The 15,058-nt window shown below is 47.0% G+C and overlaps 1 protein-coding gene across 1 annotated transcript in view; it reads right to left on the bottom strand.

Moving 5' to 3' along the window:
* LOC144113091 (kalirin-like) overlaps window positions 1-15,058 on the bottom strand; it is a gene marked incomplete in the record, with an annotated part of 253,434 nt that overhangs the window by 66,512 nt on the left and 171,864 nt on the right. The window contains 2 exon segments of the mRNA XM_077646013.1: window positions 433-525; window positions 1,037-1,172. Coding sequence (XP_077502139.1) covers window positions 433-525; window positions 1,037-1,172 — 229 coding nt within the window.

Consider the following 15,058-nt stretch of genomic DNA (forward strand, 5'->3'; position numbering starts at 1 on the left):
AGGGGGAGAGGGGGGGGGGGGGGATGCATAAATTCATTCAGGTGATTCGAGCATTTCCTCTATCACCTTATTTTTAGTTGCCAGTCCTGTCACATTTTACGGATTCACATTTTCAGTGACCACATTACAGGTTGAATACTGCTATGCTGTCTAATCAAGTAACATATACTTCTGTGCACATAATTTTTTTATATAGTGCTCAGTCAATCTGGATTTGTTTATTTCAGTTGCAAGGAACATGCACTGTTTTGAAAAATAAGTGCCACAGCATTTGCCTGTATATCACTTTCTAAAAGATTTTTTTTCATACGGAATAGATATTCAATACTCGAAGCCATTTTTTTCTTCATATTCATATTCGATTTGTATAAGAAAACTTCAATATTTCCACACCCCTAGCTATGAATTCACAAGCTACTTAGTAAAACTTACCTCTGCTTTATTAACCTCAGTAATTTCACTTGGTTTTGATGGAGGTCCTGGAGAAGATGACTTGTTGCCCATGTCTTCCTTGTAGCTTACCAACTGAAATTAAATTTTTACGTTTGTCAAGAAATAGGCACAAATGCACAGCTACACAAGCTGCCAGTATAGAAAGTGGTTGTAGATGAAACTTGGCATTGGCCTTCTACCAAATTGTTACTAACTGCTGCGATGCTACGAGATATGCAGTGCAAACTAGCCTTCAAATAGGCTCAACACGAAGAAGATTGCACGAAGAAAAAGTGAATGCTTAGTTTACACCAAAGTAGTTTACACTAATTTTGCAGTCTTGTTTTAGTCTGACCAGCATATCAAAACACAAAGTGCCTTACTGACCTAGACTAATACTTCTGACATCTCGTTATTCTCAGGAAGAATGAAGATGAGGTTTAAGCTACAGTTATGAGAGCCAAGGTGACATCAAACTGACCTTTGAACATAATTTCACTTTTCAGTGCAGCATGAGCACAGATAAATGGTGCTTCAAATGCCACATGCACAAAAATGCTATTATGCAGAAGCTACATATGCAAATAACAGATTTAGCCCTTGCCTTTGAAGACTGTGACACAGCAGCAGGAGGTGCCAGCTTCTTGGAAGGTGGTGTGGGATTGCCTTTTGCAGAAGCAGGATCCGCCTTATCCAGGCGCCCATGGCTCAGCTTCCGCACTGGATTGGTCAGCCACTTCCTGGAAGGGCCAAAGCAAAGTGGAAAAAGCCGGTATAGAAGGAGGACCAGAGGGCCAAGCTGAATTGACATTAACACAAAAGAGGCACAAAGCACACAGTATATATCCAGGAAAGCAAACCATAACTTGCCAAATATGTTCTCAACCATTCAAGAGAATTCATCCCTTTTGCTGCTCAACAGAAAAATGTCATCAACGAACTGGAGGTCACTGGAGTGTTTCCCCATTTATCTTAGCATGAAGTTCTTCCAACCTGAACCTCCTAAATACTTCTTGTTGACATTTGGTGAACAAGTATGGAGTGATTGCAGCACAGCCTCTCAGGGCATTTCCTAGTAAACTGGTAGGAAAATGGAGAGTTGAATTACATGACAGATTTGAAGCAGTGAACGACCACGGTTCCCCACTATTAGTACCTGGTCTGCAGGGCTGGCGTTTCAATGAGATGTCACTATTGTTCTTAGAAGTTAAAGAGCTTGCCAGAACAGGGGTACTAAAAACATTGTGCAGATATATTCTAACTGAGCATGAAACCGCACCCTGGAAACAGAAACCAGACAAGTTCATGGGGTGCTTATAACACGGTCACAATCTTGCATCTACTCTCTTTGACCACGTGCCTCAAGTAACAAGCACAGATTACAGCTGTGAAAGCAATGCAGACGAAAAATTTCTGCTATAGTGGCAACCAAGCAACCAAGTTTTGCGCTACGAGTATAGCACAGGGACACACTGGATGTGCTAGTTTATGGAAACAGTTATAAATGCTTCTCCAGTTCATCCAGTATTCACACACAGGTGCCACTCAATGCCACGACTAGCATCCCACCATATCTGTTGGCAATTTGCCTGGCTAACCCACAAAAAGGCCCGTCATCACCCAGAGCAAGGCCACCAAACCACATGCACAATACTGTGCCTTGCAGAATGCCATGCAGCCATTGTCTGGACACCAACAAAACATGAAACACTTAAGATGCCATCCTCTTCCTTATGGACAACTACTGTGTGCGCTATGAGTATCCTGGTTTCTGACTAAGCATTCATGTGGGAGTGTGGTACGATTTATGGCCGACGAATCACACAAGGTGCACCATCAGATACAATACTAGAATTTGCCAGCAGTACTGTTTGAAATTGCGAAGCAAACTAGCCAGCAGAGCATGCTGCAAAGCATTTTCATCTCCACAGTCATCAAACATTCAGCACACGAAATGCAGATGACCTGAGTGGCTAACGCAACTAAATTAACCTGCACTGAGGAGTCCCCTACTGCTGAGATGTTTCTTGACAACTATTACAATCTCACTATTGGTTGCAGAGGTAAGATCGCATGCATTCCAGAATAACAAAGTACTTCATCAGATTCTGAAGTTCTTACTTTAATAAACTACAGACCCAGGGGAAGATTTATGGGTCATTCTTGGAGTGGGTGGCTGGGTGGAGGGGTTCCATCTGGACCATGTAGTTTTTGGACTTTTTTTGTCACATGAAAAAAAATGCTTCAGCATGGCTTTCCTATGTAAAACTTCTTGCTAATGGGGCCTCCCCCTAAATCTGCCCTTGTAAATAGACCCTGCTCAAAACCTCCTGTAGGAGTCAATGCCGAGACAGGTTCTTGGAAGCCTTCCTTAATAATTAAACCAGCGGCTTTAACTTGCTCTGTCAAACACCTCAAGCTCCTTTCCCACTTAGGTAACCTTCCTTTTCATGCCACTCACCAGAATCATGAAGATAATAGCTAAGCACATGTCCTCGATCCCATTATGTCCTCGATCCCAGATTATAAAGGGATGCAACGGATGAAAATCTCTTCAACAAGCTGCACTGTTTATTTTACTTAAAGTGGCTCTGAAAGGGGCTCTCAATAAAAGTGTGGTATTCCTGGGATGTTAAAGGGTGCCTGGTTCATGAATATACTCCAGCAAGAATTTTTGTAATGAGTTTTGTAGAAGCTTATTTATCTGTAGTCAAAATCTGAAATTTAGTGTCTTTGCGCCTTTCTCTCTCCTCTGGTCACTTTTTGCAAGCTCAAAGGTCGGTGCGCCTCCGGTGGCCCCACTGCCAACGTGCGCGGGAATTCCCCAGGAGGCGGAGCTTCCTGACCCACCGGAGTGACGCTTCTGACTGGCCGCGACCATGGTAGCTGCGTGGCTAACCCCTGAAACAATCTAACCAATTGCGATCTTTGAACCGAATTATGCAGGAGCATGCAACGGAGAAGAGCATGAGCGTGAAAAAGTCACCGAAAAGGATTCTCCAACTTTTGCGCGCGATTGTGGGTTCTCTGCTTCATGTAGAAGTGCATTATTTGGCTCAGATGTTCATAACGAGAAAAAGAAGTGACTGAGCAACTTTATCTACTCTTCTAAAAGAGCGTTTTGAGCCTCTTTAAAGCTACGAGATTTGCGTCGCATTCTTCATTTCCAGGCATGGCTCATTATAAATATAACCCTGGTCTATGCATCAGGATGAGTGCCACTGTGTCAGCCTAGCATCCTTCCAACATTAATCACATATAACCCTAAGCTGAAAAAACAAACAAACAAAGGTTTATGAAACGTTTATGGGGGTTTAACATCCCAAAGCAACTCAGACCATGAGGGACGCCGTAGTGAAGGGCTCTGGAAATTTCGACCACCTGGGGTTCTTTAACGTGCACTGACATTGCACAGAAGACAGGCCTCTGAAATTTCGCCTCCATCAAAATTTGACTGCCGTGGCTGGGATCGAACCCAATCTTTTCGAGTCAGCAGCCGAGCGCCTTAGCCACTGAGCCATCGCCGCGGCACGAACAAAGGCCTAGTTCCTTTAGCACAAGTATTTCCCCTTGAACTCTTGCTATCATGCCACATGTGTTCATCTATTGTACAAAATCATATATACCGACTGACTTGCTTGCAAAGCTAAAAGCATTTTGCCTAGAATAAGATTTTCTTTGTGATGTTCAAAAATCCAGACAAACCTCTAACGATACTCAAATATTCTTGCCTAACATCACATTGAAATGTGTTAACTGGCAGATTTCAGATGAACTGAGGAAGAAACAAAGTGAAGTATACATGCTTCCAAATCTGAGCTTCATTACAGGAAGAAAGCAATGCCTGCTACCCAAGTACAACTTAAGCAAGTGCAGCTCCGCCTACATCCAGCACTGCCCGACAGAATTCCTCCACGACAAAAAAAGTAGTCCGTTCAAACTTTTCTTGTTACCTAAACATGTTACCTATCGGCGCTCTGTAGCTGTCATGCAGCGCTTCCATTGGCTATTCAAAACTGCAAGACCTACCTCCCGCGCACAGTGAATAAACGCGCGCGCGCACACGTACATGCACGCACGCACGCACACGCACACACACACACACACACACACACACACACACACACACACACACACACACACACACACAAAACACTAGAATTCCGACACCTGGTTTGTTTAACACACTCAGACATTAAAAAGATAATTTCGTTTACTGTTGTGATTGGCCAGCGGCATAATGCAGGATGCTGTGAATCGCGGAGCAGTGTTACCAACTGCTGTTTTTTTTTAATCTATAAATTATAGCTTGTGAAAAACATTTCTCCCACAGACAGCTCACTAGAGCAAATATGTGCAAAACTGCCATATTCCACATAATGTGAATTTCTGTCAAGAAAACAGGCTATTAAAATTAAGCAAATTTTGAATTAGTGCACACCTCACAGTGAAACCAAATCTTGAATGAGTATTTGCTGTTCATGAACAGTGTTAACTAATGCACAGAAATCTGCAGAACAGCGCGAAGTACTGTAAAATTAAAAACTGAAAATGACACGATTTAGTTACGGATTCAGTGCAATATCGATGCCAAATTTTGGGGACAAACAGTTAAAAAATATCAAATTGCCATTCTCTAAAAAGTAACACCTGTGGTTTAACAAATTTTATCCTTCTTTGGTACTTTAAATTACTATTTTTTTTAACTCAATATGCTTCAGAAAAAGTAAAATTTGGTACAAAATACCTTTAGGTGCTTTGTTGGTACAGCCCTAAACATCAGCATTCAATGGTTGTGAAGACAGAAGGTTCATTGTAGGGGTTGTTCACATACTAAAAATATAGCTTGAAAAATAGAGCTTTTTCACATAGTTTGAAAAAGTTGCATTGTCACTAGGTTTATTACGAAGTATACATCCCGATCACGGGATGAACAGTCTCAGCCGCGGTTAAAGAGGGGAGAAACTATTTATCTCCCCAATTAACATCCCCACACACTTCAAAGAATTCCAAGACAGGAATATCACTGAAATTGCAGCATTCATCTGAAACTCAATTTCCCTCATGCCCGTAATACAAAGCTTCATAGATGGAATGACCAATCAAAAACACTCCTACTTGCATCACGGTCCCATATTCATTGCAGCTAAGTGCAAGATTTTAACCAATATTCTATGAAGCGATGTGGAGTGCCTTAGACATGAATGGCACACCACACAAGCACTATTTAAACAAATGGGTTCTATTGTGTGAATGAAAGCTGACATTGGCATTGCCTTTTCTTTGTCACGAATAGTAACGAACAGCAACATGGTGGCTTCCATTTTATCAGCAGCGGCCAGGAATAATTTTATTTTAAGTTTCAGTGAATGAAGAAAGAGCAGCTGCAGTTGCCGAAAGCTATGTGGGTCCAGACTCTAGCTGCTCATGCACACTGATGCCTTCTACTTGGATACCTTCAGCAAAAAATGGCAACATCTAATGAAGCATGTCGTAAGCACACAGTACTCAAATTTGGTTCTCATACAGCAGGTGCACAGCCTCTGCATGTTTCATTACACTTTAAAGAAATTTCTACAAAATATCCTTTTAACAATGCCTCAATTTCACTAAATAAAAGCCTCCAACTTTTTTGAAAGTTAAAAATTTATTAATGTCAGCAAGCAGAATGCATTGTACACAGATGCATTGGCTTCTGTTTGCTCAAAATGAAGTCTAACTTGGAGCTTGGGCCCACTTCCAATGGAAAAAAAAAACTGCACACAAGCTGCACTTAAGCTTTACTTGAATTCTATAACTGCATACTTTACGGAAAATTTCAGTGTGGTGCAAAACAAAAATTTACTCTGAAGAACATGCAGATACAAAATGCAGCCTGCACAGAATCAAACATATGATATATTGTGCATGCCATTTTAAAAGATCAATGGCATACAGAATGACAAGCAATTGACTGCACTGTTTTGTGAGATACCGGGCTCATTCGAAATACGTAAAAGGGAGCTGATCTGTGCCAAATGTTTAGCCTATCACATTTTTTGATTCAAGCTGTTAACTAAAAGCAAAAAATAAAACACAAATGCAGGAGTACTCCTTAATTGCTAGAAAAAGAATATTAAAACTAAGAAGTCGAATGAACAAGCAATAAAAAGGGGAATGAATAATATGCTGCACCTTTACAATATAGCCTGGACTCCATGTACGCGAAAACTCACGCGAACGCGAAGGCGACGGCGGCGGCGACGGCTGGCGTTCGCTCCGTCGCTTGTGGGCAACCTCCATGCAAGCGAAGGCGGCAGGCGACGCGAACCCGCGACGTGCGCAGCGGACTCCGTGCTTTGCGCACTCAAGCTTAGAAACACGCCCGTAACCTGTTCTCTCTCTTAAAATTTTGTGAGTGTGCCTCATAGTCAGGGCCAAAGGAATATTTCCTCTACGGCAGCGGTGTAGCGGCAGTCGAGATAGCCAAAGGCGTGCTTGCGGAGACGAAGTCACATCACGGGGGAGGTGTGCTTTCGTTCGGTGCCTGTGCACTCCTGCTTAGTAAAAACACTCCCATAAACTGTCACTGCAACCTGATTGTAAGTGAGCAAACTATAATATACCACTGAGAATGCGCGCCGCGAGTGTTTCTGCACAGTTGGAGCGCAGCGGCACGGTGAATCGAGCGCCGGTACCCGCGGCTCGACACGCATCTCTCCCTGCAGTACGCCCGCTTGCGTAGCCCGCTCCAAATGCTGCTAGCCCTCCGCACCCAACAAGTAGATTGTTTTAATTATTTAAATCGTGCGGGTCTGCCTCTCAGCTACAAAACCAAATATTTTCTCGGCGGTGGCGATGACCAAGACGACGGGCTGGTAGGGTTTCGTGAGATGTGCCCGTGAGAAACCGTGGACAAACCGGAAACGGCTTTGGGGGGCTCTGATTGGCCAGTCGCGTGGGGGACTTCCGGGCGACGAGCGAAATTTTCTGTGGGTGCAGATCCGAGCGACACGGCAAGCGACACATGCATTTTGCTTCGCGCGACGGCGTCGCTCGTCGTTTGCCGCCGTCGCCTTCGCGTTCGCTTGAGTTTTCGCGTACATGGAGTCCAGGCTTATAGACAGTCACTGCAGACTTCAAACTGCATACAAAAAACACAAAGCATGAAAAAAAAATTAAAAACATTACACATGCATAGCCATGAGCAATCCTGAACTTACATTCAGGCCAATTGTTCATGCCGATTTACTGCATAAATTCTTGAAGCAGTACAGACAACAAATTTTGGTTGTGTGTTCTTTCTTAGCAATTATGCGCGACACATTAGTACATTAATAAATATGGATCATTACATAGTATTTGGCCATCACCGGTAAATAATTTGAAAATGAATTTTTTCTCTATGCCATTTCAGGGTTTTCAACAGCAGAATGGCGCCTGCAATGCCAGAGTTCAGTACCAGTTCATGCGAGGCATAAAAAAAACATACAATTTCCCTTTCACTTGCCATTCTCTTGACACAGGCTGGCTTAAGTGTTGTGTTGGATTAAAAGGACGTAGCAGCGATTATATCGTTCTTTTTATGACTCACATCCCTTCGTTGCCTCACAGCCACAGTTTTACTACTGAAACTGAAAAAGCATGAGCAAAAAATAATAAATGATTATTGACTGGTTTAGCTAATCTCTTATGCAACATTAATAAGATAACAACCAAAAATCTGGTATGCCTATACTCCTTTAGAAAATATCTAAATAAACTTTTGCTCAGGAATAGTTATCAGCTCTAAAGACTCACTTCAAGAGGGCTTCATGCACAAACTGATTTTACCTCAAGGCTTTGGAAACAGCAAAGCAGCCCAAATCAATATATAAATAATGGCATAAATTTGACTTTTCAGGTTGACTAAAAATGGCATAACAAATTAAAAAATCTCGTATCATTCTTAAAATATAAAATGCAAGAAAAAATGACATCTATAAAGGCTAATGCTGTATGCATATTTACAACACAATAATGGATTAACAGACTGACTTAGAGATTTGGCCTCAAAAACCATCTGAGAAGATGGCTAATCCACACTGTGCTACGCTACATCATCCCCACATAGTTTTCCATTTTTGTGCAAAAAAAAAAGTTTTTAAGGATTCAAAACACAAAAAAGCCCCCAAAATACATTTTTTTCCCAGCTAGCTTCAATGACTTAAGAAAGCAGCAGCTACGTCCATGGAAGATGCAATTTTTCAAAATTAGCATAACCAGTGCCACTGCAAGCAAAGAAAAAAATGTTATGTTAAGCTAACCATAGCTGTGAGCCTCACAGCATCTAGTTTATTTTCAAAAAGGTAATGAGGGTGAGCTGGCGCTGAAGGACAGGGTTAAAAGAACCCTGCAGGAAGCTCACAACCACAGTAACAAAACACTGTGAAGCCCAAGATATCACACATCGCGATTTATGCAATGCAATGTTGCATAATGTGATGGCCTAACACGCGGAGTGAATCCAGGATAACGTGAGGGTAAGAAATGACATACTAAGAATACTTTGTTATCTACATGTATTTCCGTTTGGGCGAATTTCTCATATTATCTGACCACCATGAAAAGCATTCTGGTGCACATATAAAGGAAGTTCGAGTAATATTTTAAGTGCTCACTGTTTCAGGTTCACAACAGTCTGTTTGTCATACTAGAATGCAATGAAATAAAATAAATGCACCTGAATGAGCCCAGGTTTGACTGAAATATTGTGGACTAATTTCAAAACACTGAAGGAACAAAGGTGAAGCAAAATATGCTCCAAACATTATAATGAGTGATTCCAAAACAAACCAAAGTTAAATAACTTGATCCATCACAGCATGCACCAACAAAAACAGGTGATGTGAGCGTGTACCACAATACACAGCCAACATCTTTGAAAGAGTATGCGACTGTTTTGCTTAACCTGTTTGATGATGACGCTGATGCTTTAATTGCGTCTACTCTCACAGGATTTGACTACCCTCAAACAGGCCACAAGCACCTGCTAAAACAACACTGAAAGGCCTGCTATATCCGTTGCACCTACCTATAAGAGAGCACGAATGGATTGCGAACTGAACTAGGGGTAATGTGTAATACTATAGAGAATCAGTAAGTGTTATACTAGCAAATCAGTTGGTGTCTAATGCAAAGAAATAACAGGTGTAACAAAGCACGAAGGCAGAATGAATTTCGGCTTATTTTATTTCCCCAGCCCAATAAAACTGGGTGCACAGCGGCATACAACGACTACTAACGGGAAATGACGCAAACAGCCGAGACAGACGCGGAGTAGAAACCCTCGCCAGAATTAAAGTGACCGCACGCGAGTGACTTGAGTTCCCGCGCAAGCTCCTGACACCTCTGACATAACACACAGAGGCACATGCAGTCTAGACAGCGAAATATGATCAATGCCCTTCGAGGTGAAAGCGTTGGCCAACAATAACGGTGATGCGTCCCCACTCTCAGAGAACCAACCTCGCGACGCCAGGGTGCGAGTTTCAAAAAAGACGGTCCAGCTGACCCGCAGCACAGCAGCACACTATCGACCCGGCTAATGCCGAGCAGGCTCGTCGAACGAGCAAGATTGTACCGATAATGCGGCAGCGCAGGCTCAGAGCACACAAAGGCGTCGCGAAATGCCGGTCGAGAGCTGAGCGCGCCAGACGCCCACTAGCGCGGCCCCGGGGACCGCTAGTGAACGGCGGTCAGCGCTGAGAAAGCGGCTCGGTCGGGGCGATAGGCGGCCAGAGCGGAGGGGGAAGCCCGTGTGGCCACTCAAACAAGCACGTGGTGGGTTCGGCCGCGGAAGAAACAAACCGCCGGCGGGCAGCGCGTGATAGAACGGCGCTACATACCCACTTGGGCGCACTTAAAGGCTAAAAATAGCGGGCACTCTAAAATAACCCTCGCCCCCTCTCTGCAGCGTCCAAAGGGAGAAGGGGTAGCGGCAAAGCAACAGGGCCCTCGGACGAAATTGTTCCGCGCCGAGGAGGGACCGCTGTCAAATTCAGAGAGGGGTGGCGAAGGGGGGAATCGAGCGCCAACGCCCAGCTCCGCACACGCAGCCCGGCCCCGCGCGGGCGCACGCCGGGGCCCGAGCGGCGGCAGCGGCGTCTCGGAGCTCGGCGGCGACCGACAAGCGGGCTTTGCCCGCGAGCGCGGATGCACGGCCGAAAAGCCGCCGCGGCGTGCACGTCCGGATGAACAGAGGGGGGGACAGCACTCACCGGTGGGGCGGCGGCGGCGGCAGCGTCGCCGGCGAGCTTCGCTCAGCGCGAGCGTCGGCGGGCGTCTCCTGGCCGCTCGACCGCCATGACGCACCATGGGCGGCCGCGGGGCCGCGCGGGGGGCTCTGGCGGCCGCGCATGCTCCGCGCGCCGCGCCGCAGTACTCCTACGCGCGCGCGCTCAATTATTTACAGCCGATGCCGCCTGCGCGGAACGCCAGTAGCCTAGCCCCCCCCCCCCCCCCCCCCCCCCCCTGCAGTTATGGCCGGCTCTGCCAATCAATGCGAACACCGGTCCCACCTCTCGAAATAGCGCTTCCCACAGGGGTATCATTCCCAGTCTCCGTGCACCCCACGAGCGCGCCTCCGCTCCACAGACCACGCACCGCACGCGCCCGCTATCTCAGAGGCCGGCTATTGCGGTCAATACGCTTGTTGTGACAAGCCGAGCAAAGGGCGCCTCTCCCGTTACCTGTTCCCCCGAGACGCGAAAGGAAGCTCCGAGAACACCTTTCCCAGCAGCCAAGCACCCCATAACTGCGCCGAGTGCACGCTGCACTGAAGTCACAGCAGGCAATGCTTCGCGGGTCAGGTCACGAGAAAACGCTGACAATGACAGGTCATTCATTAATCGCGCAGAAGGCCTCACAACCGACAACTACGTGGCGCCGACGAAAGCGACGCACAATATACACCGCGGATATTGTTACGAAAAGGCTCGTCCCCCGCAACTCGTAGACCACACCGTATCCCGCCCATCACCTCGCAGAGGCGCTGGATCGTTCCCCAGCCCAAAATGCGACCCAGTCGACTACGGACTGCACACTCATTCCTTGCTGAGACACTCCAGGCAACAAGTGGCACTCGTGGACACCGCCAGAGCGTGATTCGAACGCTCGCCTTTGAAAAGGTGCGAGAGAACGGTTTCGGAGTGGAAAAAAAAGAAAACAACGCCGGCCGGGTTGAGTTTTCCCGAGACCCGCGTGACGGGCGCGAGCCGGAATGCAGTGCGGGCCTTCTTCTGCAGGCCAGGAATCGAACAGCGCATAAAGGGCCGACAGGCACGCGCTCTTTCCACTACCAAAGCAATCGCACTGCCAAGTTTTTCGGCATCGGGCAAATTGGGGAAACTAAGTGTGCGACCAATCATCGCCAAAAATAAAGTTCGACAACCAGATGCGCACTAGAAGCTCGTCAGAAGCAGCACACTACGCTCAGGACTTGATCCAAAGCACGTCAGAGCACGGCCCGCCTTCGGCGTCGGAGGCTGCGTAGCAGAAGGCGCCGACGGTGCAGCGGGAGTTTCGTTCAGCAACGACCGATACCACGCTCGGACATTCACACACCTGCGAGTCGCAGACGGCGTGCGACCGATTTCGGTCGATTAGTCACGGTGACGCACGCGACTCGCAGGTGTGTGAATGCGCCTGAAGAGCCACCCATCACACTCCACAGCTGCCAGATTACGGCCACTGCAGGATGGGGCCTCTCTGCCACTCGCCTCCAATTAGCGACAGCCCGCAAACAGCACCGCCTCCCCAACTGGCTTGGCTTTGTCCATTCCCCCCCCCCCCCCCCCCCTGACTGCGGCTTGCATATCTCGAGTACGTTCCCCATTAATCCACACTCCACAGAAGCGCCTTTGCACGGAAGTTGCGATGCATTTGTCCGAGCCGCGCTCACGCACCCACCAGCCAACGACGTAAAGTTGACAGCGCTACGACCTGTACGCTCTCGTGAGAACAGGTTTCTGAATTACGTCGTCTAATGCTCAACTTCGCAAAGCGCACGGCTAAGACACTCGAGACATGTACTATTCGCGTGCACTTAATTGCACCGCACTTTCTGGGACCGTTAAGAACCAAGGCAGCCGCGTGTCTGGTTCGCGTTGAGGATCGTCAACAGTTCGTCTCGGCAAGTTATTTCGCTGAAGCTCTAGAACGTGCTCGCCACAAGCCTGCACCGCTTGAATCCCAGCTGACAGCAAATAAACCACACCATCGCTTTCACTTCCATGATGTTCATTTAGGGGAGTGTCATATGTTATGCAAGGGCTGAGGTAGCACGTTTTTTAGTTACCCAAGTATACCTCAGAGGTTCCGAACTTGGAACACTGTGCGAGGGGGAGGGCTCACAGTAATTTGGAGACAAGAATGGACTGCAGTGCGCGGACCGAGGGAGTGGTATAGATGAACGGGCGAGCTGCAGCAAGAACATTTAGTGATACGGCGAAGCTCCACAAGGGATTAGTATTTCTTTAGCAAAGATAGGTTGATATATGTATAGAATACAGAGGGTGTACGAACCTCGGAGTTTAGTTCTGAAAAGACTATAGTCTGCTGATCAGCTCCAGACGCGCGTGTGCATGGCACGTACGCGCGCGCGCGCTTAGATTCTTTTTTTATTTTGTAATTTCATTCACAACAGCCGGAGAAAATTTAATGGTTTGGTTTTATAGGGTCTAACGTCCCAAAGCGACTCAGGCAACGAGGAACGCCTTAGTGGAGGGCTCCAGGTAATTTCGACCACTTGGGGTTCTTTATACGTGCACTGACATCGTACAGTACACTGCTCTATAGAGTTTCGCCTCCATCAAAATGCAACCGCCGCGGCCCGGATCGAACCCGCATCTTTCGGGCCAGCAGCCGAGCACCATAATCACTGAGCCACCGCGGAAGAAAATCTAATAATCGCAAGTTTCGGAGACGGAAGATGTAGAGAAAGTGACCAGTGACACAGAAGTTTCGATATTAGTTCACGACGACGGAGCTCTAATTCGGTTTCATCAATAAGAACGTAAGATGCGATGCTCAACACGCTGGCACCTGAAGCGATACAGCGTGTGAGGTGCGGATTATCCCTTTTCAAATTCTGTTTTCTTTTTGTCCGGGATCTCTACCAAATCGATATGAAATGATTACCAGTGCGCATAGTACCTTCTCCAGTAGCGCTGGCCGGGCTTCAGTTTAGCGCTTACCAGAACTGAAGCGTCATGGAACAGACGCATGCAGAACAGACAGCCCGGCGTTGACTGGCCACGTTCAAATACATTTTTTCCCCGCGCGCTATAAATATTTGGAGCTCCTTTCCTGGCCCTACTCGTGCTCTGCATTTTAAAATTTTTAGATTCTGCGATTCCTAGCTGAGGTGTTTTTACTACGCGTTTTCTTCAGCCTTCACAGTATCCGTATGCTGCTGGTTGCTACCCCCCATTTGTTTTTGCATTTTTTTATCTCTTCGTGCGAGGCTGCACTATGTAAAATGAGTAAAATAAAAATAAACTAGCTCGACTGGATCAAACGAGAGCAGCTCGTTGGCGGAGCAATTTCTTGGGCATTCAAAACTTCCCTCTCATCGCTGCTAGCGTGCTGCTGAAGCTGCAGCGGCAGGCCCGAGGCACCACGAACAACGCACGCAACCATCGGCCCACAGCGCGTCGATGATGCCCTGGTCATTTTCTGTTCGCTTGTTTTCATCTTCTCGCAAAAGCGCTCACGTATTGCCCTCCTCTCGTCGAAGAAAACTGGCCAATGGTAGCATTTTTCCGAACGTAGGTCATCCGCCCATCACCATGCAACTCAGGAAGGAACGAAGAGGACCGTTTTAAGGCCTCGTTTTGATGATGCCGCGCCTCACGCAACCCGTTGCACTGCGTGCGTTTTAACTTAGCCAGGGAAAAGACAACTGAAGAACAGAAAAGGCGCAACGAGACTACAAAACAAAACACAAAATTTCAGCCCCCTCCCCCCCCCCTCACACACACACACACACACACACACACACACACACACACACACACACACACACACACACACACACACACACACACACACACACACACACACACACACACACACACACACACACACACACACACAAACTTTTCATACCAGACTCACGAAAGGAGGGGCGCTTAGCTCCCGGCCGAACACAACACGCACTCACCAACACAGAAACAAACAAAAGGAAGTTGTTCCGCGCCGCGTGCATCCCCCTCGGCAGCCGACGCCCATTCCTCGAGAAGCTGTGCCCGCAATTAGAAATACAAAAACAATTAACGCAGCGCGGCCTACACACAGGTCCACGCATAAAGTATAGCAGCTATGCACGCCTTCGGATGCGCTCGCGTTGCTTCGCCAAGTATGGACCTCCTGCATGTTTGTAAACAAACGAGGTGGCGCTGCAGTCGCTAGCGAGCTCGTGGTACGCAAAAGGTCGGGGAGTAGCGTCGCGGATAGGTGTAGTGCGCGGGTTTTCAAGGCTTGTAGGCGCGTTTCCAGTTTCTGCGAATCATAGCAATGGTCGATGCTTCCAACTTAGTAATTTGTCGAAGTACACGAGCTCGCGTTGTCCACGTGCGGCCTATAAAGAGAAATAGTTTGCCACTGT

The sequence above is a fragment of the Amblyomma americanum genome, chromosome 1 (assembly GCF_052857255.1).
Source record: "Amblyomma americanum isolate KBUSLIRL-KWMA chromosome 1, ASM5285725v1, whole genome shotgun sequence".
NCBI lineage: Eukaryota > Metazoa > Arthropoda > Arachnida > Ixodida > Ixodidae > Amblyomma > Amblyomma americanum.